This window comes from Martes martes (genome assembly GCF_963455335.1).
Source record: "Martes martes genome assembly, chromosome: 14".
NCBI lineage: Eukaryota > Metazoa > Chordata > Mammalia > Carnivora > Mustelidae > Martes > Martes martes.
In genome coordinates this window covers 70,280,122-70,306,110 of record NC_137902.1, presented here as the reverse complement: position 1 = coordinate 70,306,110, position 25,989 = coordinate 70,280,122, and the positions used below count along the sequence as shown (strand labels likewise).

Below are 25,989 nucleotides of genomic sequence, written 5' to 3'. Positions count from 1 at the left end.
AAAGACCAACCCCAAAGGCCCCCGTTGCCAAAGGTTACTGATCTTCTCTGAGCTACGGTTTCTCATCAATAGCAGGGCAGTAATCATACATAGCCAACTAGATTAAATGAGCAATTACATGGTGGCTTCACCATTTCCCATATGACTCAGCTTACTGACGGTCAGGAGAGGGAAAGTATTAGCAACACTATTACCACCAGAAGGAGAAAGAATACCAATGCCACAGAATTTAAAAATAAAATTTCCTAAAAAAAATTAAAATAATAAAATTTCCTAGCACTGAATTATAAAAGAAAATTGTTTTCATATGGGATAGTGTATAGGGAACATCAAATAAGGTATCGGGAAATACACTTTTTTCCTGCAGCTAGAAGTATTTAAGTTGTAATGAAATAATAGAAATACAGTAAAAGTGTCTTAAGCACCCATACTTTTGTTTATAGGACAAGACTGCAAATTTGCCAAACTCATTTTGAAAAGCTTTCTCTTTGAGAAATATAGACACACTATACAATATCTGACATAAAAATATTCTGACATTACGAGCCTGACATGAATCCTTTTTTCCTTCAATGCAGGATCATAGCTGAGAACAAACAGTTATACTTGAGTATACCATTAAATAACCTTGGTATTTTTTTATGTACAGCCAAAAAGTATACTTTAAACCTAAAGCTATTTTTTAATTTTTTTTTTAAGATTTATTTATTCTGGGGGGTGGGGTGTTGGGCAGAGGGAGAGAATCTCAAGCACACTCCCTGCTGAGCATAAAGCCCTCTTTGGGGCTGAATCTCACAAGCCTGAGATGATGACCTGAGCTGAAACCAAGAGTCAGATGCTCAACTGACTACCCAAGGACCACTAGCCTAAAGCTATTTTATTTCAAGAGAAGCAATGGTTGATAAATCTGGTAAAATATGTAAATAAAGAGACCAAAAAAGGCTAACCAACAAAATGATCGTGTCTTGGGAAAACAATCTTCTAAGCACTTGAAAAGATACGACTGTAGTGATTCATGTCAGATAGGCAGTCTTGAATTATCGTGCATAATCCCAAACACACAACCAGAAAGAAACATGTTCTTGTTTCCTACACTGAAATAGGTAAAGAAGAATCTGGTGAGAAAAGATTAATAAGCCAACTGTGGTTTACTGTATTTTAATGGAAGAGAGTGAGGCTCATTCCTCCCTGTTAGCATAGTTTTTCTGCGGTAGCCCTGGCACTAGCTGCTTTGTTTCCAGTATCTCTTTTAAAATCTCTTAAATGATCCATGAAATAGATACTGTCATTTTTGCTTTTCAGATAAAGAACGTAAGACTTAAAGAGATTAAGTCAATGCCTATAAGGGAGAGCCAGACTTTCTATCCAAGCATGGCTGAAATTCGTATCCAGGCTCTCTCCACAAGAACAACAACAAAAAATTTCTAATAAAAAATCAGGTGACTATCTTTAGAGACTAGAATATAGGCTTGCAAATGGTAGAAGTGAAATAAAAGATTTCTGAGTAAGAAGATAAGTCTATTTCAGAGGGCAGGCTATTGTAATCACCTCTCCTACAGTTGGTCACAAGTGGAAGAAAAATGACCAATAATTTGAAGGATTTAAAAACGCCTGTGGCACTTTGCCGAAGGAGGGGGAGACAGCATTTAAAATAATATGCTAAAGTGGGGCGCCTGGGTGGCTCAGTGGTTAAAGCCTCTGCCTTCGGCTCAGGTGGGATCGAGCCCCGCATCAGGCTCTCTGCTCAGCAGGGAGCCTGCTTCCTCCTCTCTCTCTGCCTGCCTCTCTGCCTACTTGTGTCTGTCAAATAAATAAATAAAATCTTTAAAAAAAAAATAATATGCTAAAGTATTTGAGAGCACGGACATTAGCCTCTGCTCATTAATGCAGAGAACGTACGGGCATCGTTTGAGTTTCCTATTGTTTCTGTAAATTAAGGCTCACACAATACAAGTATATTATATTACGGTTCTTAGGTCCGAGGAGTCCTCCTGGACTAAAACAAGATGTAGGCAGGCCTGCATTCCTCTCTGTGGACTTGGGAGGCAGAGCTGTTTTCTTGCCCTTCCCAGCTTCACCCACTGCCTCCCTCCCCTCCCTGGCTCTCATCATCCTTCCATTTCAAAGGCACCTATGACCCGTGGAGTCTCCCACCAGCATTACCCTCACACTGACTGCCCTGCCTTCTTTTACTTATAGGTACCCTTGTAACTGCATGGAGCCCACTCAGATAAGCCAGGAGAATCGACCCATCTCATATCCCGAGTTTAAGAAACTTCTGGGAACCCTGTGCCATGTAAGGTGGCATAGCCACACGCTCTGGGGTTTTAGGACTTGGGCATCTCTTGGGGGAGGGAGCATTACTCTTCCTACAAAAGGGATATTGGTGATTTATTAAAAAATGTAGAATTCAGGGAAGATACTATATTTATGAAACAGGAAAGTTTTAGGGTGCTTGGCAATGACAAATTCAGGAAAAGCCCAATTCTGTGATAATACATACATGGTAATAACCAGAGCTCTTCTTCCTTTACAAACAGCATTACTGACGGCAGTCACTGAACGGCGGTTATGGACTGAGCTATGTCTCCCCTACCTTTGTATGTCAAGGCCCCAATCCCTGATGTGACTGTATTTAGACATATAGCCATTATGGACATACTTAAGGTTACGTGAGGTTGCAGGGTGGGACCCTGGCCCAAAAGGATTAGTGTCCTTTTAAGAAGAGACAAGAGAGCTAGCACACTCTCCTCCCTTCCCCCCACCTCTCTCTTTCTTTCTCTCAGTCTGTCTCTGCCCCTGACCCTGTCTCTGTCCCCTATGAGGACGCAGCCCAAAGGTGGCCATGTATGAGCCAGGAAGAGGGGTGTCACCAGAAGCCAACCCTGATGTCACCTTGATCTTGCCCCCAGAATGGCAAGGAGATGCATTTCTGTTCTTTACACCACCTCATCTGTGGTATTTCGCTTTACCAGCCTGAGCACACCAAAGCAATGGCGACACTAACTACTGAAAAGTTGAGATGTTTCTAAGCTAAATGCTTTTCGGTGCTTTCCTGCAATTTATCCCCATAATAACGCTGTAACTGATTATCCATATCTTATCCACGCAAGTAACGGGGCTTGGAGAGATTAAACGAGGTGTCTAAGACTGCACGGCCAGAAGAGGTGGAAGATTCAGACCCAAACCCCTGCCGACATGTACTCCTGACCATTTCACTTTATGGACTCCCTTCAGTTTGGGTAATTTAAAAAACCCAATGTAATCCCTAAACCTCTCTAAAGTTTGTGATTTATGGGGAGCTAGGACAGTCTGGGTCCGCCGGTGTAAATTTTTAATTTATATTAGGGTATCTGTACATTGATGCCTAAAACCGCAGGAAGAACGAACAATTCACTAGGCAACGTCTAAGGGTTTCTACGTCTTTAGAACCGTCCTGAAGGCTGAGAATACAGTGACAGAATGGGTCAGGCAAAATGAGTCTGCTTCTCAAGTGCATCAGGAAGATAGGTGCAAGACTCTGTAGTTAATCTGGCTTAAAATTAAATCTGCTCAGTGGAAGTATTTCTGTATATTCTTTGCTGAAAACATCCTTCATCCCCGCTTTGTGGGAACTTGGGGTACAGTAGAAACACCATGAATTCAAAATGAGAAATCCTGGGGCACGTGGGTGGCTCAGTTGGTTAGGCACCGGACTCTTGATTTTGGCTCAGGTCATGATCTCAGGGTCGTGAGAAAGAGCCCCAGGCCAGGAGCCTCAAGATTCTCTCTCTCCCTTTCCACCTCCACTCCTGTTCACTCATTCACTCTCTCTCTCTCAAACAAACAAATCTAACAAAAATGAAAAAAAAAACAAAAAACAAACAAACAAACAAACCAGAAATCCCCTTTCCATAGACTGGGATACATTTTGAATGAATCCAGACAAGAAAAAAACCCTGATTTTCTCATCTATAACTTTGTTGAAAAATAATAGGCTTGTTTTGGTTATCAAATGTTACAACAGACAGGCATGTGCTTGCCATCGTCAGAAAAATGTAAAGCAATAGAGTTGTTGTCCCTAAAAATTGAAAAGTGTTTTCGCATACATTCTATTTTCAAAACATTTGCATAGTGAGTAGATTACATCAAAGAATATGTGAATACTTATCAGTACTACATATATATATGTGGGATAATTATATGTGAAATAATAAGAAATATATGTATTGGATTCTGCCCCTACTCCTGACACAGAGCTCCTAAAACTCCTTGTCATTAGGGGTGCTAGGAGCATGTTTTGTTCTAACACTTAGTCTTTGGCCCCATTTCCTGACACAGAGCTCCTAAGGAATACCTAATTTCCTGAGTGACAGGAGCATCTGACATGGAACTTCTAAATCCGCTGGAATTCCTGGGTGAGAGGAATGTTTTTTGTTCTAATGAGGCCACTCTCGGTCATCTCTGGGATGGCTCTAGTCACCAGAGAGCCCCAGCTGTCATTAGAAGCTCGGAACCATCAGGCCCACTGCCCATTCTCTGGAGAGGGCAAAGGGGCTAGAAATGGAATTAATGATCTGTCATGCTTTTTATATGATGAAGCCTCCCCAAAATCCCCATAGTATGAGGTGTGGAGATTATGAGCACATCTATCCACCAGGATGGGTGGAGCACCGGAACTCCAGCGGCAGGAAGCTCCTTCCAGACCTTGTCCTCTGTATCTCTTCATCTGGCTGCTCATCTGTGTCCTTCATCATGTCCTTTATTCTATAAGAATGTGGTGAACAGGGACACCTGGGAGGCTCAGTACGTGAAGCGTCACCCTCAGCTCAGGTCGTGATCCCAGTGTCCGGGGATCAAGTCCCCACATCAGGCTTCTTACTCAGTGGGAAGCCTGCTTCTCCCTCTGCCGGCCACTCCCCTTGCTTGTGCTTGCTCACACACTCTCTCTCTCTCCGACAAATAAATATATAAAATCTTAATTAAAAAAAAAAAAAAAGAAGCTGGTGAATGTGTTTCCCTGAGCTGTGACAGAGACTGACTGAAACAACAGGGGGTCGTGGGAACCTCTTAATTGTAACCAAGCCTGAAAGCTATGGGTAACCTGAGAACCTACTATTTTCAATTGGCTTCAGAAGTGGGATGCAGTGGCGTGGGACCAAGCCCGACATGAGGCGTCCGCTCGAACACGGGTGGGAGTCAGAGTGACGTTGAAGCGTAGGCCAGCCAGCTTGGTGTCGCAGAGGACTGCGTGAGTGGCAAGCCCGCATGTCTGGTGTCACGGGTGTTTTAAGGGAGCTAGCAGCATGAGAGTGAATGAGAAACACACAGGAGGAGTGTGCTTTCCTATGGGGTAGGTTAGGATCCTAGCAAACTTACTTGATTATTACAATAAATCCTTTAGAAAGAGAAAAACATGACTTTATATCTATAGCATATGACTTAGTAGCTGGATTTATCCTCTTTTGGTATAAATACAGCTTTGAAATTTTTTGTGAAAATTATGGACCTTATCTCCATAAAAAGGACTAGTGGGTATCTGATGAAAGATTTGTCATTTCAGAGCAGTCCTAGGCTCCAAGGATCTCAGATTAAGAGCAACAGCTGCTTCCAAATGCCACTTGCGAAACAAACTAGATTTTCAGTAACATGGAAAGAGGTAAATAAATCTTGGTATATTCACATGGTTGAATATGAAACCACCATTGAAATGATATTTTCTGAAGAGTACTTAATGACATAAAAATATTTCTGATACAACACTAAATGGAAATACAAAGCCCAAGATTCTAAACAGAAAATGCATGATCAAAATGTGTGTGTATATATATGTGTGTGTCTGTGTGTGTGGCCCCAGGAAAAAAGACTGACAGAAATAAGCAAATTTTAAAGACATTCAGAAGTATAGGATTATACATTATTTTCTTCATATATATATGTATAAATATACATATTACATCTTATGTAGTAATAATAATTTTATTTATTTATTCTTAAACTATTATTTATTTATTTATTTATTTGAGAGACGAAGAGAGATGGCCAGAGAGGAAACACAAGCAGGGGGAGCAGGAGAGGGTAAAGCAGACTCCCCGCTGAGCAGGGAGCATGATGTGGGGCTGGATTCCATGACCCTGGGATCAGAATCTGAGCCAAAGGCAGACGCTTATTGACTGAGCCACCCAGGCGTTCCACAATAATACTTTTATAATGAAGAGAAACTTAGTATTAAATATGTGGAAAGGGGAAATGGAAAACAAATTATGTAAAACACACTATTCACAGAAATGAAAAATCTTGAAAGAAACGTCATTGATTCCTTTGTATGCCTTTCCCAAAATATCATGTCTTCTATCTAAAGAGCCTGGGAGACGTCGTGTACATCTCTACTCTTTCTGCATGGACAAGCTTGGGCAGATGCTAGTCAAGCATGTATTTTCCCCCAGAAATAAATTTGTTTACTTGTTTGCTTGTTTGTCTGTAAGATGGTATCTCCCCAGGCATTTGTGACTTCCTTGGGAACACTTAACCAGAAGTGATGAATAAAGAGAAAGGTGACCTTGCCAAACATAATCTAATTACTCTTTATCTGTAGATCTTTGCTTCCCTCATTAGTCATCTGGTACACAACATATTTAATAATTAGCTTTTTGCAGATTTTAGAAGCCATTTAACAACAACTATTTAGTGCAACGAACAGGCTAATTTTAGTCCTTAGAAAGTACTTAATGAATACTTGTCAAATAGGGGTGCTGAGTTCCTGCACTATGTCATTCCATGCAAGCATTATCTTTAATCTCCTCCAAAACTTCTCAGAGGATAAAATAATTTTTTGAAGCAACAGAAACTTATAAACTTTCAAAGGTTCGAGTAATCAGCTACTTAAACTTCCAAGCATCAGTCACAGTAAGAATGGAAGCTAAATTTTCGTTATGATAGAACACACAATCTAGTCCTGTAACTTTCAAGGAATGAGTCTCTCTTCTAGGGCTGTCCCCACACTGCCTCCCTGGGCATCTCAGTCAACCACAGCTAGGTCCTAAATTGATTTTGGAAAAAGTAAAGTAGAATTTTATTTTATTTTATTTGTCTGTCCAACATCCTATCCCCCTTAATTTTGGACACAGAACTCCATCTTTTCCTCTCTAAGTTACTAAACCTCCATTTGTCTTATGCCCTTAATGGAACCATTATTTACAATGCTCTGCATTCCAAGCTGTTCAAAGGTCCTGGTATCAGCCTAGGTGCATCAGATCCCCCCTCAGTCTCTTGACCTTAGCTTGAAGGTCTTTGATCCCAGGTGTCTTGATGGCATTGTCCCCAAAAGCAGTGTTTTGAGTTTCCGACCAAGATTGCCAAAGCTTAGCTCCTACTGTGTCCTTCTTTAGATCCTCTTCAGCCTCTCCTTTGATTATGCAAGCCACCAAGTACTCTTCTGATAAGTTCTTTTTAGTATAAGTCAGTCAGAGGAGGTTTGTTGCTTCTAACCAAATAACCATCTCAAGCACAGTGGGGAACAGTCAATTTAGTCCACATCAGAGAATGGGGACCATATCTTCCTACCTATACATAAAGTGTGGATTTTCCCTCTCCAGGTATCAAAAGACATTGTTAAATGCAAATTTTCCATTTAGTGTTGCAAGACTTAAGTATGAAATTTTAGCATATTTTCTCCTTTGTCATCATGGATGATTATATTATTTTCACCTCTCTTTTTGGAAAAATATCATCTGGTTTTCTGTACATACACTATCCAGAGATCAACAAGATAAGGGCATTCAAATCTAATGATGCCAAAAGATGGCCTGACCATCCTTCTAACATGTCACACAACCTACAACCAGTGGGTTATGTGAAGAGCTTCCTGAGAAACATGAAGTCTCTGTATTACGATGCGGGAGCAGATGAAGCACTTTCATATGTGATTTCAGCATGTGATTATGGTATGTTGAAGGGTCGCTCAAATATATTGCAGCTAGTAACAATAATAAAAACAATAGTGATAATAATTACTGTAGCTTTTTAATTGGGTGTTTCCAATGTTCTAATAAGTAATTTGCAGGCATCACTTTGCTCCCAAACCGCCAAAATATGTAGACATATTTATTCTGATAGACTGTTGGAGATTCTAAAGCTTAAAGATGCTAGTAAAGATCAGAGATGTCTATGGAACCCAGGCTTATCAAAAAGCAGAATCAGGGATCTTAAACAATTCATCATATTAGACTTCCTCTGCTGTTCTGTCAAGTGTAAGGGCCTATTTATCCAGAGCGATTTCATCCGGGTTGAACAGTGATTTTGTTGTTTATTCAGTAAAACTTAATCTGACCCAGCCCAGCCTCCCCCCGCCCAGGGGAACTTACTTAAAAGCAAGTCCGGGAAACCAGTAAAATATGGTCAACCAGTCCCTAATAACAGAGCCCAAATACGAGGGCAGGTCAGGTCACGTGGAGATAACAGAGCCTGAATGCAGGGATGAGTCGGGCCAGGTGGAGACAATCAATCATGGAGCGTGCACACTGTCTCCCTAGCTACCGAGGAGTGTGGGCCCCACTTTTTGGGCACCTTTTGGGCGCCAATTCTGACCAAGGTGATAGGCTAGTTCAATAGCTACTATGGGATGAATTGTAATTCAATTGGCCACCGGTGTGTGACCTAGCATGACTGTGCAGCTTTCTCTGTGTGTTACAATCTCATTGGCCACCGGTGTGTGGCCAGGCTCAACCACATGGCCTTTGCTCTATAAAAGTTAGTCTGTGAGGCTGGGAGTCGCTCGCTCTCTCCGTAAGAGGCAGCCCGGAACGGTCGGTTTGATTCTCGATGCTTGGCGCGAAATAAAGCTTTGCTTGACTTTCGCTTTTGTATCAGTCTCGCTCCTTTGATCACGGACCTAACATCAAGGTAATTTTGATTTGGAATGGTTGCACTGGTCAATTTTATGTGTTATAACATTTTCCTTCATAAGTACTTTTTTACAGAATTTCTCTTTACCTCTGCTCCTTTAGTCTCATATATTTCTCAGCATTTATGGAAAATCATCTAGTAGGAATTCTTCATAAATGAAATTGAGCTGCTGGACTGGTTAGAGTCTATCTTGTGCATTTTAATAAAACATACATATGGCAATCGCCATTAGGGAATTTTGATGCCAGCATATGCTATAAATTAATAACTGGAAACAGACTTTCAAAATTGAAAGTGACAACATTTAAAATAATGATTTCCTTTGAATTGTATGTCTATAATTATTTTTAAGCTACGATACGATGTAGGGGACTAATTAGGTACAAGATACCAAGACAGAGAAGGGACAAGACTGATGAATTGAACTTATAAAATTCCTGGGGATAAAGAATGAATTAGCCTTGGAAGAAGAATTATCTACTAGACTTGCATATTGAGTATGATTAAAAAGAATGACAGGCTAAATTTATCTTTTTTATCTCTGAAACCTAGCATTCTCAGCCTCAGCTTTTTAAATACATATAATACATAAATTAAACTGAAAGGCATGCTTCATAAATATATAAAACTAAAAATCAGGGAATGTTTAAGAATATACTAATTATGTCTGTTGTGGAGATAAAACCAGGAAATCCTTTATTTACTATGATTTCCCTGTTTTCTTCCATATACAAGTCTTCTCTATTTATTCAACATTAACCTTGTCACTGCATGGCCCAGCTAAGAGCCATCCATAGTAATCTCTTTAGATGCTATTTTCTTGAATATCTGTGTGTGATGTTTGATGTTTCCACCACCTGCTGCCTTTCTTGAAACCCCTCTGGCCTTTGGACAACAGGCCATTATTATACAAATTTTACTCCTGTTTCTATAGCCTCTTCTACTGGCTGTTCCTTTCTCTCACGCACTGAATGAAGGGCTTCCTTTACACTCTTTTGCTGCTTTCCTCCCCTGCCTCTTCCTCAAAAGTACAAAGCCAGAGGGCCCTGGGAGCTTGTTAATTCTCCTCTTTGGGCAGATTAACAAGTAACCAGGTCATTGGATCTGGGTTGGTTCAGTGGCTCTCAACTGACTATTCCCAGTCCAGGCTGCTTGGCTCTAACAGCCCCCTGCTTTAGACCTTATTTCCTTGACCAGGAAGATCCACTGTTATGTGGTCAATGAATTTTTCCTTATCCTCATTTCCAGATTCTGTTTACGTATGTAGAGTAGTACTGTTATGACTCCCCTGATTTTAGCACCTTTGATGGGGTGTTCAAATATGTGCAGATTAAAGTTCTCTCTGTGGGTTACAGAAGCTAAAGAGATCCTTTTTTTCTTTGATGCCTTTTTGCCTGATCTCCCCAATTAAACCTCATTTGCATTGATATCATGTGATGCTAGTGATCCTTTGCAAAATAATATCCCTTGGCTTAAGTAATCATTCTGTATAACGTCTTCCAAAATCTAAAAGCCAAGTCCTGACCATCCTTCAAAAGTTCAGTTCTTTATTTCCAACTACTTTCTAGATTTAATTTATGCTACCTGGCATCAAAAATATAAAATTATTCTTGATTTCTTTCTTTCTCTTTATGGCAAGTCTTCAAGTCCTATCAAATTCTCTCTTACATACGTCCTACATCTTCCCCATCTAGCTGGCTGGTGATGGTTAATTTTATGTGACAACTTCACTGAACTAAGAGAAGCCCAGATAGCAGGTAAAACATTATTTTTGAATGCATCTGTGAGGACGTTTTGAGATCTGAATCAGCAGACCGAACAAAGAAGAACATCGTCACCAGTGCAGGTGGGTGTCTTCCAACCTCCTTGAGGGCCTGAATAGTCGAAAAAGATGGAGGAAGGTGGGATTTGCTCTGGGCTTGAGCTGGGTCATCCATTTTCTTCTGACATTGGTGGTCCTGGTTCTTGGGCTTCAGACTCAGATAGGAGTTCACACCATTACCCTTGAGCTCTGTTGGTTCTCAGGCCTTTGATTTTGGACTGGAACTATACCACCAGCTCTCCTGGGCCTCCTACCAGCAGACAGCTGATTACCCGGCTGCTCACTCTCCATTATCACTCGAGCCCATCCCTTATAATAAATCTTCCTCTGTATCTTAATCAGTTCAATTTCTTTGGAGAAACCTAAGCCCAATACTAGTTCATGCCTAGACTATTCTTTTTTTTTTTTTTTAAGATTTTATTTATTTTGAAAGAGAGAGAGAGAGGGAAAGTGCCCAGAGGGAGAGGAGAGGGGAAGCAGACTCCCCGCTGAGCAGGGAGCCCAATGTGGGACTTGATCCCAGGACCCTGAGATCATGACCTGAGCAGAAGGCAGATGGTTAACTGACTGAGCCACCCAGGTGCCTTAGACTATTCTTTTAACGTTCAGTCTCTATTCTTTCTCTCTCCAAGATATCCTATGTGCTGATTAACTTTCATCATGTTATTTCCCTGCCCCTTCCCAAACAAGTGAAGACTACAAACATTTATTCCCTTTATCACTATTTTAAATAGTTGTGAAAATGTACACACACGGATGTACACACATGCATGTGCATGCACATACACACAGGGAACATCCTGAACGTTCAGATTTCTGTTGTTTCCAGATACCTGAATTCATTAGGTTCTGGGGGAAAAATACAAAAAATATAATTTTAAACAAGCATCTCAAGTGACTGTCAAGTGGTTCAAAGACCATGTTCTGGATGGTACATTTTTTTTTTTTTAAGACTTTATTTATTTATTTCTCAGAGAGAGAGAGAGAGAGAGAGAGAGAGAGAGAGCACAGGCAGACAGAGTGGCAGAGGGAGAAGCAGGCTCCCTGCAGAGCAAGGAGCCCGATGTGGGACTCGATCCCAGAACGCTGGGATCATGACCTGAGCCGAAGGCAGCCGCTTAACCAACTGAGCCACCCAGGTGTCCCTGGATGGTACATTTTTTGAACTGCTTTTGAATGTCTTCCTAGGTCTGTTACCATTAATTCTCTGTTACCTCATTCTGCTCTGGACTCACTTTGTAAATTCCTTCCCCCAAGCATTTCCTTCCAAGTTTCTCCACCCTGCCCACCCCCCAGATCCTCTGTCCTTCCCACTTCCACCTGCCCTAACAGAAGGGATTAGCAGACAAAATACATGAGCAGACGAAAAACTGCTTCAACTAAAGTCTTCATTTCCCAGCTGGATCAATAAGTGATTTAATCTGCCACAGTAATATATTCTCTTTAAACTCAAACTATGCATATCTATGCTTCTCTTAATCAATTAGCCACATACTTTTTTTGGTGTTACTGCTTATTTTTATACTTAGGCATCAAGTTTTCTTCACTAGAATACAAATTCTTTGAAGACCATGATATCACCTTCTAGATTCTTCTCCACTTAGCATTTAGAAAAACACTTATGCCTTTCTAGTACTCAACATATGTGTTTAATGTACAGTTTTATCATGATCCCTGTAGTAGTAATATAATGTTTCAGGGACCCATGGGCCTGGGTGGCTCAGTGGGTTAAGTCTCTGCCTTTGGCTCAGATCATGATCCCAGGGTCCTGGGATTGAGCCCCACATCAGGCTCTCTGCTCAACGGGGAGTCTGCTTCCCCCCCTCTCTCTGCCTGCCTCTCTGCCTACTTGTGATCTCTCTCTCTCTCCGCCAAATAAAAAAAATGAGCAAGTAAAACAATCACTTAAAAAGTATTAGTCTGTTTGAAAATGTATATATATGTGTATATATATATAATGACATGAATATATTACTCTGAAAGTTTATATAATATATAGTTATATAAATACACCTCCCACACACTCACATATATAATTGCTTGACTTCCTTTGTTCTTACAGATCGCTCAATGTGTCTATTAATATAATTTAAGCTATTGTTCTTAAAAACAACATCTTTCCTGCATAAAAGAATTATAGTCTAGGTTTTCATGTCTTTTATATAAATTATCTCAGCTACATGACTTTTTTTAAAAGATTTTATTTTTTCGACAGAGACAGCGAGAGAGGAAATGCAAGCAGGGGGAGTGGGAGAGGGAGAAGCAGACTCCCCACTGAGCAGGGAGCCAGATATGGGGCTCCATCCCAGGACCCTGGGACCATGACCTGAGCGAAGGCAGACACTTAACGACTGAGCCACCCAGGTACCCCTCAGCTACATGACTGTAATCATGAATACTAGCATTAGTCTAAGAGTAATAATAATTACAAGAGGAACCACTAAGCCTTACCCATCCGTGTCATGGAATCAAAGGTAAGTGACACCTGAGTTTAGGGTCTTAACAACACGGTATTCTGTATTCCATGCTGTATGTCTGTTTACCACTTTTATTTTGGAATGCCCTAGATTCTTTTATTTGGCCATATATCTAGCAATTTATTATCATTTCATATGCTTAACTCATAAAGTGTCTTTGTAAATGTGATACAAGTCACAATCATTGAGAAGAAGGCTGTTATGGTTCTATTCATTATTCTAGGTAAGAATTACATCTATGGAAAAAAAAATTACATCGATGTTGGCCAAAATCAATCATAACAAGATCTAAGAGTTAAGTACAACAGGATTTTTAATATAAATAATAGATGTCCAAAAGGTAAAGTTGAGTAGATCAACAGAAAACACAATAGCGTTTCTTTGATAGAAAGCATTAGAGCATGGCATCAAACATAGCTAACAAGGCAAATTCTCTATCGCCCTGGCAAAGTAGTATTCCCTATTTCCCCCGAAATAGATCTCCTCCAGACCATCATACATACTACTCTCTCCTTCAGGATCCATCTCAAACTTCATGTTCTCTGAGTTTCTGAGAAACGGAGGCACTACGAAATTGGATATCACATCCTTGCCTTTGAAACTCACAGATAGGACATATTTGTTCTCTACATGACAGGGACAATGGGTGATTAAGGAAAGGTGAAAAACGAGATGAATTTTAAAATGAGCCTTATAAAAGAATTACCTGGAGAACAAGGATGGAAGGACATTTTAAACAAAGGAACAGTATAAACAAAAACAGTAAGGTAGATTCCTTGAGATTAGGGAAAACACCTCCATCAATATGGAGACTGGGAGATGCAGGGACCTAGGAAATGCTGAGCAGGATGGAGCGCCCCCTCCTGTTGAGAGGATGGCAGCTACAGAATGGTCATCCTACGCACCTTCCTTCCGTGTGGCACTTCTCTCCATATGCTTTTCATTTTTAAAATATAACGCTAAAATGTATTTTTGTGTAGTTAATGGGCAGTTATGCCTATTTTTTTTTCTTCTAAAAATAATCCATTGGTAAGTTTGTAGGCATGTTAAAGCTGGTCAAAGTAGAATCTGTCACTAAGAGAAAGGAATGTTTACTTTCATTTGTTATGAGATAAAAATAAAATAAAATCAATCTGACAGCCATCTAAATCTTTAGCAAAATAGTAGAAAGACTTGTACATCCTTGCTCTATAGAGAAGAGCTGACCTTGATCATGTTACAACAGAGTGCGGAGGGCCAGTGGACACACACATTAACAATATAAAGAATCAATATATTTAGTAGAAAAATCCTGATAATTTCCTGCCTATTTTTAGTGGCTGAGATAAATGTTACGCTTATGTTATCCAGATAATTGCTTCCGTTTTCTATTTCTGGAAATGATAACTCTATAATGTATATGGCTTAACAGATTTCACTTCTGTGCATAGTTTCATGTGCATTTAACAGAGCTCATTTGGCTTCTGTTGAAATGGTATTTTTTCTGAAGCAAAAGATACACAGTTTCTACTTCATAGCTTTGGAATTTCATTATTAATTGGATGATTGTTGCTCTCAGAAAAAGAATATAAGGTAGCAAAACTATTTGTGAATCAGCAAATGAGCTCCATTTGAATCTCAATTTTTCAATTCTGCCTGGAAAGGCAAGGAAAAAATTAAATTATTAACTGTACTAATTAAACAGAAGTTAAAGAAATTATATCCCCTGTCTTAGGCCCTAGGGCTTAAACTTAGGTATAAGTTAAGGAGAACAATTTTAAGCATTCCTAGTATTTTAGTTTTAGTTGACCATGGAAGTCATATAACATGTTTTCCTCATGGGGGCGCCTGGGTGCCTCAGTCAGTTAAGCATCTGACAGGCTCAGGTCATGACCTCAGGGTCCTGGGATTGAGTCCTGCATTGGGCTCCCAGCTCATGCTTTTCTCCCCCTCTCTCTGCCTCTTCCCTTGCTCTCTCTCTTTCTCAAATAAATAAAATTTTAAAAAATGTTTACTTCATGGCACATCATTTTTTTCCTAATACATGTGAAAAAATATGTATTATAATCTGTACCCTCATTTAGAAGGGTTGATCACGCATCTTTGTCATTGGCTCAACAATCACTTTTGGGGTCAAAGGAAGAACACTGCCTCAATGCACTTGGTTTCTGAAATGGATTTCATAAAATTCCATAACCATTTTTAAATCACATTCCCAAGCAAAGCTGTTTTGCACAATTCAATTGTTTTCTTGCACAGGTAAATATTTATTTCATTAAAAACGTAATTGTTTCAACTGTTTATTTATATAAGATACCTAGAATGTTAGAGACAAAAATCCAATAAAGGATATAGTGGTATTAGCTTTCACAAAGTAGTCTCCAAGTTTTAAAGTAATAAAGTCTGAATATAGTTTCTAAAATCATGGTTATGTTTTTATAGAACAAATATAAGACCTTGAACATTTGAGGTTTTAGGACTGAGAAAATGAACATGTGAGATGCTGTGATGTTGTCACCCAACTTATATGAGGAACACTTTTTAAGTCAGTCAATCACAGCTAAAGAGTCATTAGCATTACTTGTCACAGACCTTCTGTTTGGAACCAGAAAAGCCAAGGAAATGAAATGTATTACAAGCTTGTACCCTACAGCAAAACTATAAAATGAAATCAATAGCGTTTGAATTGTTTTATCACCAGTTTAAGGTTTATCTTAATTGTCTTGTCACTTATCCTTGATTGAAAGGCTAGTTACTGAATCAAAACACAATGATCTATTCATAAAAAGCTGGGGTTTTTTTTCCACACTTAAAGATAATTATAATTTTACCATAAAAGAAGAATTGCACTTCAATTGTGGAATTGCATAAACCAAATTATACAGCTATAAGCTAGTTAAAAAGGTGAGTAATATTGCTTTTGCTCTGTATAAGATGAAAAATATGGTGATGACTTTGTGGCAGAAATACTGACATCTGTTTCTGTGGAGGTTCCTGCACACAGGTCCCTTGGGGTCTCTTCAGGAACAACAATGTTCCATCCTGAAAACCCAGGAGGGACTGAGGCGTTCTGGGGAGATGGAGAATGGAGACGGACACAAAAGAAGACTCATAATGTTGAAATAATACTAAAAACATGAATGCCTTTGCATTTGTCTTTCCCTCATGAAATGAAAATATTCATTTGGTCAATAATAATGTTCACTGAGAGCCAAGCAGGAAATACACAGATGCCTGACCGAATGGGGCCAGCAGAAGAGAATAAAACCTGGGAAACTGGAGGTTCAGAGAGTTTATCGTATAGGAGGATTAAGAAATTACAATCCAGAAGTGTCCAGAATGCCTTCAGCATCATGTGCTGCAGGACTGAAACCTTTAACTGACTCTGGCTCTTCTAATGCCCACCTGGATCCTGGCAGTAAAAAGATTCCAGGTTTGCTACAGTGTAGGAACTGTGGATGGTATAGATACTGCACATGTGCGTGAGTCCCTTCACAAGCTGCCCTTCGTTTTCCAGACTTGCTCATTTCCCAGATAAGCATTTACGGAGCATATGTTTGCACTACGCCTTTTAGGCTACTGGAGGCTGTCAATACACATAGCAGACAAAAATCCCCACCCTCAAGGAGCTTAAGTTCATTCCGAGTGTTATAACTATATTCTGCTCTCCATCCATGCTCAAATCGTGTGCTATTCCTTTGTCCAGGAATACAACCATAAAAGTTGATGCTGTCTCTTCTCCTCTTCCTGTTATCCCGCTGATTTGAGCCCATCTTTTACCTGCTGCCGAATAAAAGCTCAAGTCACTTGTGATATTTAAAAAAAAACTTTTTTTAAGCAATAGAAAGTACTGTAGTCATGGTAAAGTTAAAAAATAGTCTAATTCAATATATTAATCAGTATTTCTAATGTAATTCAAAGGTAAAACGTCTCTTGCATCCCAGCTCAGGCGTTTTCCTGGGAAGTCTCCTGTCTAGGGAGAAGAGGTTAGAAGAGGCTGCTTTATCCTTTACTTTTTAAAGATTTTATTTATTTATTTGACAGAGAGATCACAAGTAGGCAGAGCAGCTGGCAGAAAGTGGGGGGACAGGCTCCCTGCTGAGCAGAGAGCCTGATGTGGGGTTCGATCCCAGGACCCTGAGATCATGACTTGGGCCAAAGGCAAAGGCTTAACCCACTGAGCCACCCAGGAGCCCCTAGGCTCCTTTCTTCTTGATTCACCAAGCTCCTCACCCCTTCCTAGGGGGTGTTGTTCCCACAAAGGGAGCTTCCTCTGGCCTCTGAGGCTGAGGAGGAGAGGTAGGTAAGGCAGGCAGGAAAGTTCCAGTGTAAAGATCACTATTGGGAAATGGTCCCCCACCCTATGGGTCAGACTGGTGTCGGAAGCAGCGGCTATCAGTGGGGCGCTGGGCACAGCTGTGCTCTTGGCTACAACTGGGTTTGGGATGGCTATTTTCATTTGGTTTCCTCCTATCCCCTTAGTCGAAAGACAGGCCTGTCTCCAGCTTTTAATGTTTGCCTTTTACCCTCATCCAGGTGATCCCAGTGCACGTTGACAAAAGCTAGCACTCACCCATGTCCCAAATCAGGACCTTGGGTAGTGTTCTCCAGGTCTCTGCCTGCATAATTCTGCAGGAGCAGTCTCCTGGAGTGGCTGTTCTGGCCTCTGCTCCAGCCATAACAGCCTGTCTGCACTACTGCCCCCCTCTGGCCGCTCTTGGACACGGATGCCCTGTGCCCCTGACCCGCGGCCCCTGTGGTCTCAGACATCAGTAACGGGAAATTTGAGATGAAGAGTTTGTACCCTCAGAGCCTCCTTTTCCAGGGATGGATGTGTCATGGAGCAGAAGCGCAAACACAACAAGTTGACGACTTTTTCCTCCCGAAGGAATACTTCAGAGAAAATCACTGCTAAATCTCCCTTCACTGGATCGTTTTTCCTCTCCTTGGCAGTAAGGGTTTTTAGAGTGGTGATCTGCTCTGCTGTTTGTTTTATTTTAAATCTCTTTGACAACATCCATCTATCTCTTGCACATCTCTGTCATTTTAGGTCTGCTGTATCTTGGTCCTTTTTCTAAATTTCCGATCGAATACGGAGTTTCTCACCATTTCTAATATACGGTCACTAGTGGTGTTTGGAACTGTCCTTTCAAGCTTCCTCTGCTCATTCTTCAGGGTACTGCTTACAGGTTGGGCTGTTTGAGAAGACGTCTCTGATCATTCATGTGCTACTACTCACTCTTCTGTGAACGCATCACCAGCAGCCACCATCACCCATGACAGCGTGGCATTACGTTGTCACAAGTTGATGTGTCCTTCGGGCATTGAAAACAGGGCCTGAAAGTAGCAACTTCGTTTCATTATCTCTGGTCCTAAGCTCCTAGGACAACACCTGGCACATTAAAAATGCTAACGCTCGGGGCGCCTGGGTGTCTCAGTGGGTTAGGGCCTCTGCCTTCGGCTCAGGTCAGGGTCCCAGGGTCCTGGGATCGAGCCCCGCGTCTGGCTCTCTGCTCAGTGGGGAGCCTGCTTCCCTTCCTCTCTCTCTCTCTGCCTACTTGTGATCTCTGTCAAGTGAATGAATAAAATCTTTAGAAAAGAAAAAAAATGCTAACGCTCAATGCCAAGACAGTGGAATGGTCTCGATGGCAAAGGAAAACAATTCTCTGTAAGGCCTGCCCTCGTGACGGATATGCAAAGTCTAGAGCTTGTTGAATAGGAAGGAAGAAAAAAAAAAGAGAGGGATCTATCATATTTGTGGCTTATTGGGACACATTTTAGTGCAACTACTTTTATTTCAGCACTAAGCTAATGAGCTAGTAGACCCATTCTCTTCATGATTAGTTTTCCATTCTTGGGAAAGTTTGCTCTTTAAGAATGCTTTCTGGGGACGCCTGGGTGGCTCAGTGGGTTAAAACCTCTGCCTTCGAATCAGGTCATGATCCCAGGGTCCTGGGATCGAGGCCCGCATCGGGCTCTCTGCTCAACAGGGAGCCTGCTTCCTCCTCTCTCTCTGCCTGCCTCTCTGCCTACTTGTGATCTCTGTCAAGAAAATAAATAAAATCTTTAAAGAAAAAAAAAAAGAATGCTTTCTGTTAATTTGGGTTATTTTATTCATCATTCATTCTTTCATTTGGTCATATATTTATTATAACTGCCCAAATGGTTAATGGAGTTTAACTATAAAAGCAGATAAGGAAAGCAAAATATATCTAGAAACCCTGTATGAAAAATCTAAAGCACACGAGTGAAACCTTCATCCTAAACTTGGTAACAGCTAACACAGTATGAAAGTCTGAGAGGGTTAGAGAACTCTCATTCTCTAAAATTCATCAACTGTGAAACAATTCCACTGATTCAACAATCATTTCAAATATCCTTGGATTAAAATGTGTATTTAGGGAATTGAAGAAGATGATTGAGGCGAAATGTAATATCCAAATCTTCCCGAATCGCGCCTCATTACCGACAGACAGGGATTTGAATGGCCAAGCACTGGGGACAGGATACCGCGGGAATCTTGCTCCCCCACGTGTCCTGCTGAATGTGCCAAAATTGCATTGCTTGGACTTTTTTTTCCTACCAGGGACACAGAACTATTTTCGCAGCTGGTAAGTCTGAAAAGTGAGATAATGATACACAGAAATGCATGGCAGAGTCCAGCCATCTCTGGGATGACTGTTACTGTTCCTTGCTATAAAAGTGGCAGAGTCTCCAAGCTCCTTGTCCCCTGCCCCCACTGTTGTCTGCTCCACTCAGGGCAGGGCTTCCCTGGCCCTACACCCCTACACTTCTAGAGCTCAGGGACCCATGTCATAGGCTGTGTGTTACGCTGATACACCTAATACTTTCTTTGTGAGTAATGAGGTCCTTAGTCTCTGACCTGGGAGTCTCTCTTATCAGTAACCGTGGAACTAAATTATTAAAGTGTACAGTTATTATTGTGGGAGTCTCTTGCTTCTAGGTCTCCTCAGAATCACATGTATGTAATTAGGATAATATCTTAGCAACCAGGCCAAAAACCCACAGATAATTTCTCCAGCTAAGTACCTGCAACAAGCTAACCTCCAAATCCCAGGACATGAACAACTGGAGAAAACAATGGACAGAAACAAGATCTCTGTATTATCAGCAAGTATGGTAACAGCCACTGTTTTTAGGGAAGCTGAGGGATGGCTAAGCATTTCTGTTGCCCTGAGAGCCAGTGAGTCTCAAAGTTGCTATTGTGCATTAAGTGGAAATGTGACTAAGGTAATAGGAAAGCAATAGGGCAAAACTTCACACTATGGAGAAAGGAGAAACCCTGAGAACAGAATATAAACTGAGCAGGACAGGGACAGCAGGGCAAAAAGAGAGAGAGAGAGAGAGATTCTCCAATGAAAGTGGGAGTGCAGAAACAAGCAGATTTCTAAAAGTAAAAGGATACTATTTCTTTTAATCACTTTGTGAAAATAACTGAAAGAATAGTCTAGAGCTAGAAAAGGTGCCTTACCCCACCTTCCTTTTCTGAGTGTGGAACAAATAAATTTGCTGAAACATGAAAAATAGAAAAGAACCATAGTCAAAGTCCACAAGGTTTAAAAAAAAAAAAAAAAAAAAAGAACAGTGATCAAAACAATGGCTCTTAAAAAAATAAAGGTATTTGAAAAGAATATGCAAACTGTACCTTAGTATGCTGAAACAAATTAAAATAGTTTATGAAAAAAAGAGAAGTCCTGTAGGAAAAACATGTTATCAGAATTTAGAAAAACTCATAAAGTAAAATCTTAAAAAAATCCAAGTCAATGAAGAAAGATATTAATGAGATAGAGAGAAAGGGATATAAACAATAGGAAATGATTCATTACTTGCATAGTAGGAGTGTTCTATGATAAAAAACAAGTTAATAAAATAGAAAAAAAAGTTAGAATTCAAGAAAAATTTTCTGAAATAAGGTTAGAATGCCTATACTATCTATATAGGCAGAAAATGACTCAGAATAGCCAAAATGTAGAAGATTCCAATAAAACTACTGAACTTTAAAGAAAAAAAGAGAAATTCTTTGGAAACTCAGAAGTAAAACCAACATGCATTGGAAAAGAAAACCAGTTTGTTATTCCACTTTTTGGCAATAGTATTTCATGGGAGAAAAAAACGGACTGAGATATTGAAGACAAAGAAAGTCTTGTTTTGTTTGTTTGTTTGTTTGTTAAAGATTTTATTTATTTATTTGAGAGAGAGAGATTGAGAACATGAGTTGCAGAGAAGGGTCAGAGGGTGAGGGAGAAGCAGACTCTGCATGGAGTGTAGAATCTGACTCTGGGCTCCCTCCCAGGAACCTGAGATCACAACCTGAGCTGAAACCAAGAGTTGGACACTTAACTGACTGAGCCACCCAGGTACCCCAAGGCTTTCATATCTAGCCAAATTTACGTTCAATTTTCGGGTCCACAGATAAACTGTCACTAATGCACAAAAATATCGGTAATGCTATTCTTGTAAGCCTCCTGTGAGGAGTCTACCTCAGGACAAACTGTAGACAATTGGATGACTGATTATCTTATAGTAATTAACAATCTTTCTTCAAATGCAATGTGTGGGAAAAGTAGAAGAAGCAGAAACATTGTTCACAGTAGGAGATACACAGTAGGAGAAGGGCCAAGTGGATTATGTAAAGTAAAAGTAAGAGAAGGAGATCAAAATCTGGCCCACACAATGTTCTGGCAAGTAGAATTTCGTTGGAGGGGAGCCTCACCCATTTGCTTAGTGTTGAAGAACAACCCGCCATTTTGTTTACAGATCATATCTCCCTTCTTTTCAGCTACCACAGGATGTAGTAGTTCAACAGAGACCATATGACCCATAAAACCAAAACTGTGTGTTAGTTCAGTGGCCACATTTGGAGTATGACAGTGAATCAACATGTTACTTTGAAAACCAGGAAATAAAAGAGAAGACTCAAACATTTTTTCCTCTCTTTACTATAGAAGGAGGACCTCAGGGTAATCAAATATTCGATGCGGAGAAGTTTCTTTTTATGGAAATATTTGGCTACCACAAACAGAAGAAATGGAAGGACAGAATCAGTAGATAGGACTTGACTACCGGTGCTGGTGGCCATCAGGAAAGGAACGTCAGAGGGACTGGCACGTCTCTCCGAGGAAGCAGTGGATATCACCTACAACTTATTTGTTTAAAAAAACAACCTAAATCTAACCAAGCATCTAGCTCTATCATTTTACAGGAAATAAAGGAGATAAAGAAAAATATGAAATGACCCCTTAGAAGTGTGCTCACTGAAACCTGGGCTTCAGAAATCTCATTTCTTGAACAAAGAAACATTAAAGGAAATTAAAAGATGTGGTGGGAGGGAAGCCTATATTTTAAAAGAGACACTTGAAATACTTTTCAACCAATTGTAATATATAGACCTTATTAGGATTCTAATATGAATAAATTTTTAATATAATATGGACTGGATATTCATTGATATTGAGGAATTTTTATTAATTTGGAAGGAGTAATAATGGTGTTGTGATTAAGTTTTGAGTCCTTATCTTTAAGAGATACATAATCAGATATTTGAAGATGAAATATTGTGTCTCTGATGTGCTTCAAAATAATAAGGGAGGGAATGGTGGAGAGCACCATTGGTTAAGTTGCATAGCTGACACTTGAAGGTTCATTATAATATTCTTTGGAATTTTATGTATGTTTGAAATGTCCATACTAAAAGATTAGAATGTTTTAAAGATTCCTAGTGTCAAAGTTATGAAATGAGTTCTGAAATTATTCTATTTTAATTATTAAATTGCATTTAAATATTAAATCCAGTCACAGCATAGTTATGAAACTTACTTTGAAAATGAATTTCATTAACAAATTGTTGGCAAAGAAATTACAATAGAATGCTTCTTCAATGAATCAAAACTCTTTTGTTTATTAGTTTTATTCATGTGACATATGGCGGAGCTGAAGACCATGGGACAGCTAATTCTAAAGGAGGGATAAACGTTTAAACAATTAATTAATTAACCTAATTTACATAATGGATTTATTTTTGCATAGCTAATGAACTAGGGATTCATTATAGGCCATTAACAGTCATTGATAACTGAAACTGTTTTAAATATGTGAGTTTGTATTTCAGACTCTAGAGGCAGAGGTCAGTCATGAAATGTTAATAACAGCATTAAAAGCCTCAGGCATTAAACAAACTAACATTTAGCTTTCAGATCTCACGCTCTTCTGAGAAGCTACTTCAAGCATCTGCTAGCTGGTCTCAGCTCTCCACACATACTTGGACACATGTAGGTATACATAGGTATATTAGCTAAACTTTCATTAGCCTTAGATTAGATTTACATTAAAGTAATGAGAACTAGTTATATCATATTCACATATGAGATATCGATATGTCTTTATTCCTAGAAATTGGAGCTATTTCCTGAAAAATGCCAAGTTCTACAACCTCAATATTTAGCAGAGTTTTCTTTCTAAATACTACTGTTCATTTTTTTCAAAGAAGGATGACAAATATAGTTTTCAAATAGTTTCCGTGTTTCCCTAAGTTGTAGTAAGGTAGTCTGCATTATATCATTTAGAACTACTCTAACCTTTTGACTCCTGGTTTAGTCAATTCAAATGACAATTTAAAGGTTTCTCTATATTTTGTAAAAATAATTGTCTACAGTTTAAAGATGTTAAGAACTCAGGAAACTGGCCTGATATTTCTTAAACAATTACGTAAGTGATAAATAATCATTGAGGATGACATAATTCCCTTAATTTCAAAGTCACACCATGTATATCTGATTTTTTCCAAATGACTTGGTTGTACCTTTCTGAACAGCTGTGTAGACCTCCACATTAGATCAGTGAGTGAGACTTGAAAGAAATAAAAAAGGAGTGATAACTTTTAGGATCATCAATTACTGTGCTGGTAGAGAAAATTCTGGGGCACATTTCTTGCCTTTTCTATCCACCTTTCTCTCCTTTCTTCCACCTCCTGGGTTATGTGGCTCTGCCTTTACACCTGTACCCACGCTGGGGTTCTCATAGGCTCTTTATTTCTCCCCTCCCCTTCTAAAGATGCTGATTGTTGGAGTGCTGGTGTACAATGTCCAGGAAGGTCCCCAGACTGAAAGCTCCCTGTTTCAGAGCCTGTTTCCCACTTCATGCTCTCTCTGAGCCTCCGTTCCACTAACAGTTAAATTCAATTTGGTTTTCTTGGGGCTTCTAAATTCTAAAAGAGTTGGTGTGATTATAAAAAGATGAACAACTACTTGTAATCTCTGTCAAATAAATAAAATATTAAAAAAAATAAAAAATAAAATAAAAAGATGAACTGCCCAAAGTGAAAATAAGTATTACCTCAACAGACAGAAAGGAACAGCATTTATCTTGTTATTAGTAATATCTCCCAGAATTTCTGCTGGCACCCTTCACAGACTGGCCTTACTTGCTCTCTTGTGTCGGTAAACTATATCACACAGATGTTGGAGAAAGATTCTGGAGTCAAAAGCTGTCTGCTTAAATCTCTGGGTTTTCATTTACCAACAGTGTCATTTTTAAAAAGTCACTTAACCTTTTCTTATCTTGTCTTTGTAAAACGGGAATAATAATTTCATCTCCTAGAAATGGGTGTGAATTAAATATAATGCTACATATAACTTAGAATAAATGTTAGTCACTCTTTTAAGATGCATTTTCCTCTGTGCTAAGAAAAGCCATAAGTACAAGAGACCACAAGATTCAGAGAATGTCGAGCAGTCCTGTACCCATTAACAATATATGTCCCAGAGAGTTCGACAGAGACTTATAGTGGGATTAAGAATAAAGTTGATTCTAGAAATATTGTATACCCAGTTTGAAGACGGTGCGTTATTACTCTGATATATCAGGAGTATGAAATCATCCCCTGCACTGTCCTCTATCAGCTGTTAAGATGGGTGGGCAGTCAGCTCCAAGTACTACTGATCTCCCTATGTACTGTATGGATAACTTTTGGACATGTATTTCATCAGCAAATGAGCAGAAGAACCATAAAATCCTTACAGAATGCTTAAGTAACGTAACTTACTTTTTGAAGGGACTCGGAGATTGGCAAGAACCACTTCTAGAGAATCAGCCTGGACTCGAAGTACGTAGCTTGTCCTGGTCTCATAATCCAGGGGGGCATTCACATAGATAACACCTGTGATGTTGTTAATTCCAAATATATCTGCAATTAAAATATGGTTCTTTGGTCATTTCCTTCACACTATAAGAAAAAAAAGAGAATTCTCTTTAAAAGGTACTGTGATTTTAAAAAATGGGACTTGTTAACAGGAGTAATGCATAGAAGTTACAGGATGCTAGCTTTTGGAAACTATGTTCCATCTCTTCAAGTTATCATCAGTGTATACTTAAGTGAACCTCTTAATTTTCTAGTTATGTTGAGATTCTCCTGGAACAATAAAACAATGTTGCATCAGTCAATTAAATTTGGGAAGCACCGCATACTATATCCATCATGGTAGATTTGGATGGTCCTTTAAATACTAAAAGGAGTTAGAACTTTTTGATATTTAGGGAGGAGGCATAGCAGCACAGTAGTAACAAAGAAGAAAGTAACAAAAGTAAGATGTCCAGCACTTGCTGCAAGGGCAGCAATTTCCAGTAATGGTCATTGAGATACTTAAAAAGTGCCTTTATAATTTCCTTGTGAATTGCTTAATCACATTTATTTTATATTCATTCACTTACTACATATTAAATATTGAATATTCATGTATTTATTAAATGTATATTGATTATTCCTTTTTTTAAAGATTTTATTTATTTTTGAGGGGGTGGGGCATGAGAATG

General features: G+C 39.5%; 1 protein-coding gene across 5 annotated transcripts in view; it reads right to left on the bottom strand.

The window, feature by feature from the left end:
- The window catches only part of PCDH15 (protocadherin related 15), a gene marked incomplete at both ends in the record, with an annotated part of 820,110 nt that overhangs the window by 121,236 nt on the left and 672,885 nt on the right, over positions 1 to 25,989 (bottom strand). For all 5 annotated transcript variants that reach the window (XM_080823084.1, XM_080823082.1, XM_080823083.1 and 2 more), the window contains one exon: positions 25,223 to 25,363. In XM_080823084.1, coding sequence (XP_080679210.1) covers positions 25,223 to 25,363 — 141 coding nt within the window. The remainder of the gene's footprint in view (positions 1 to 25,222; positions 25,364 to 25,989) is intronic.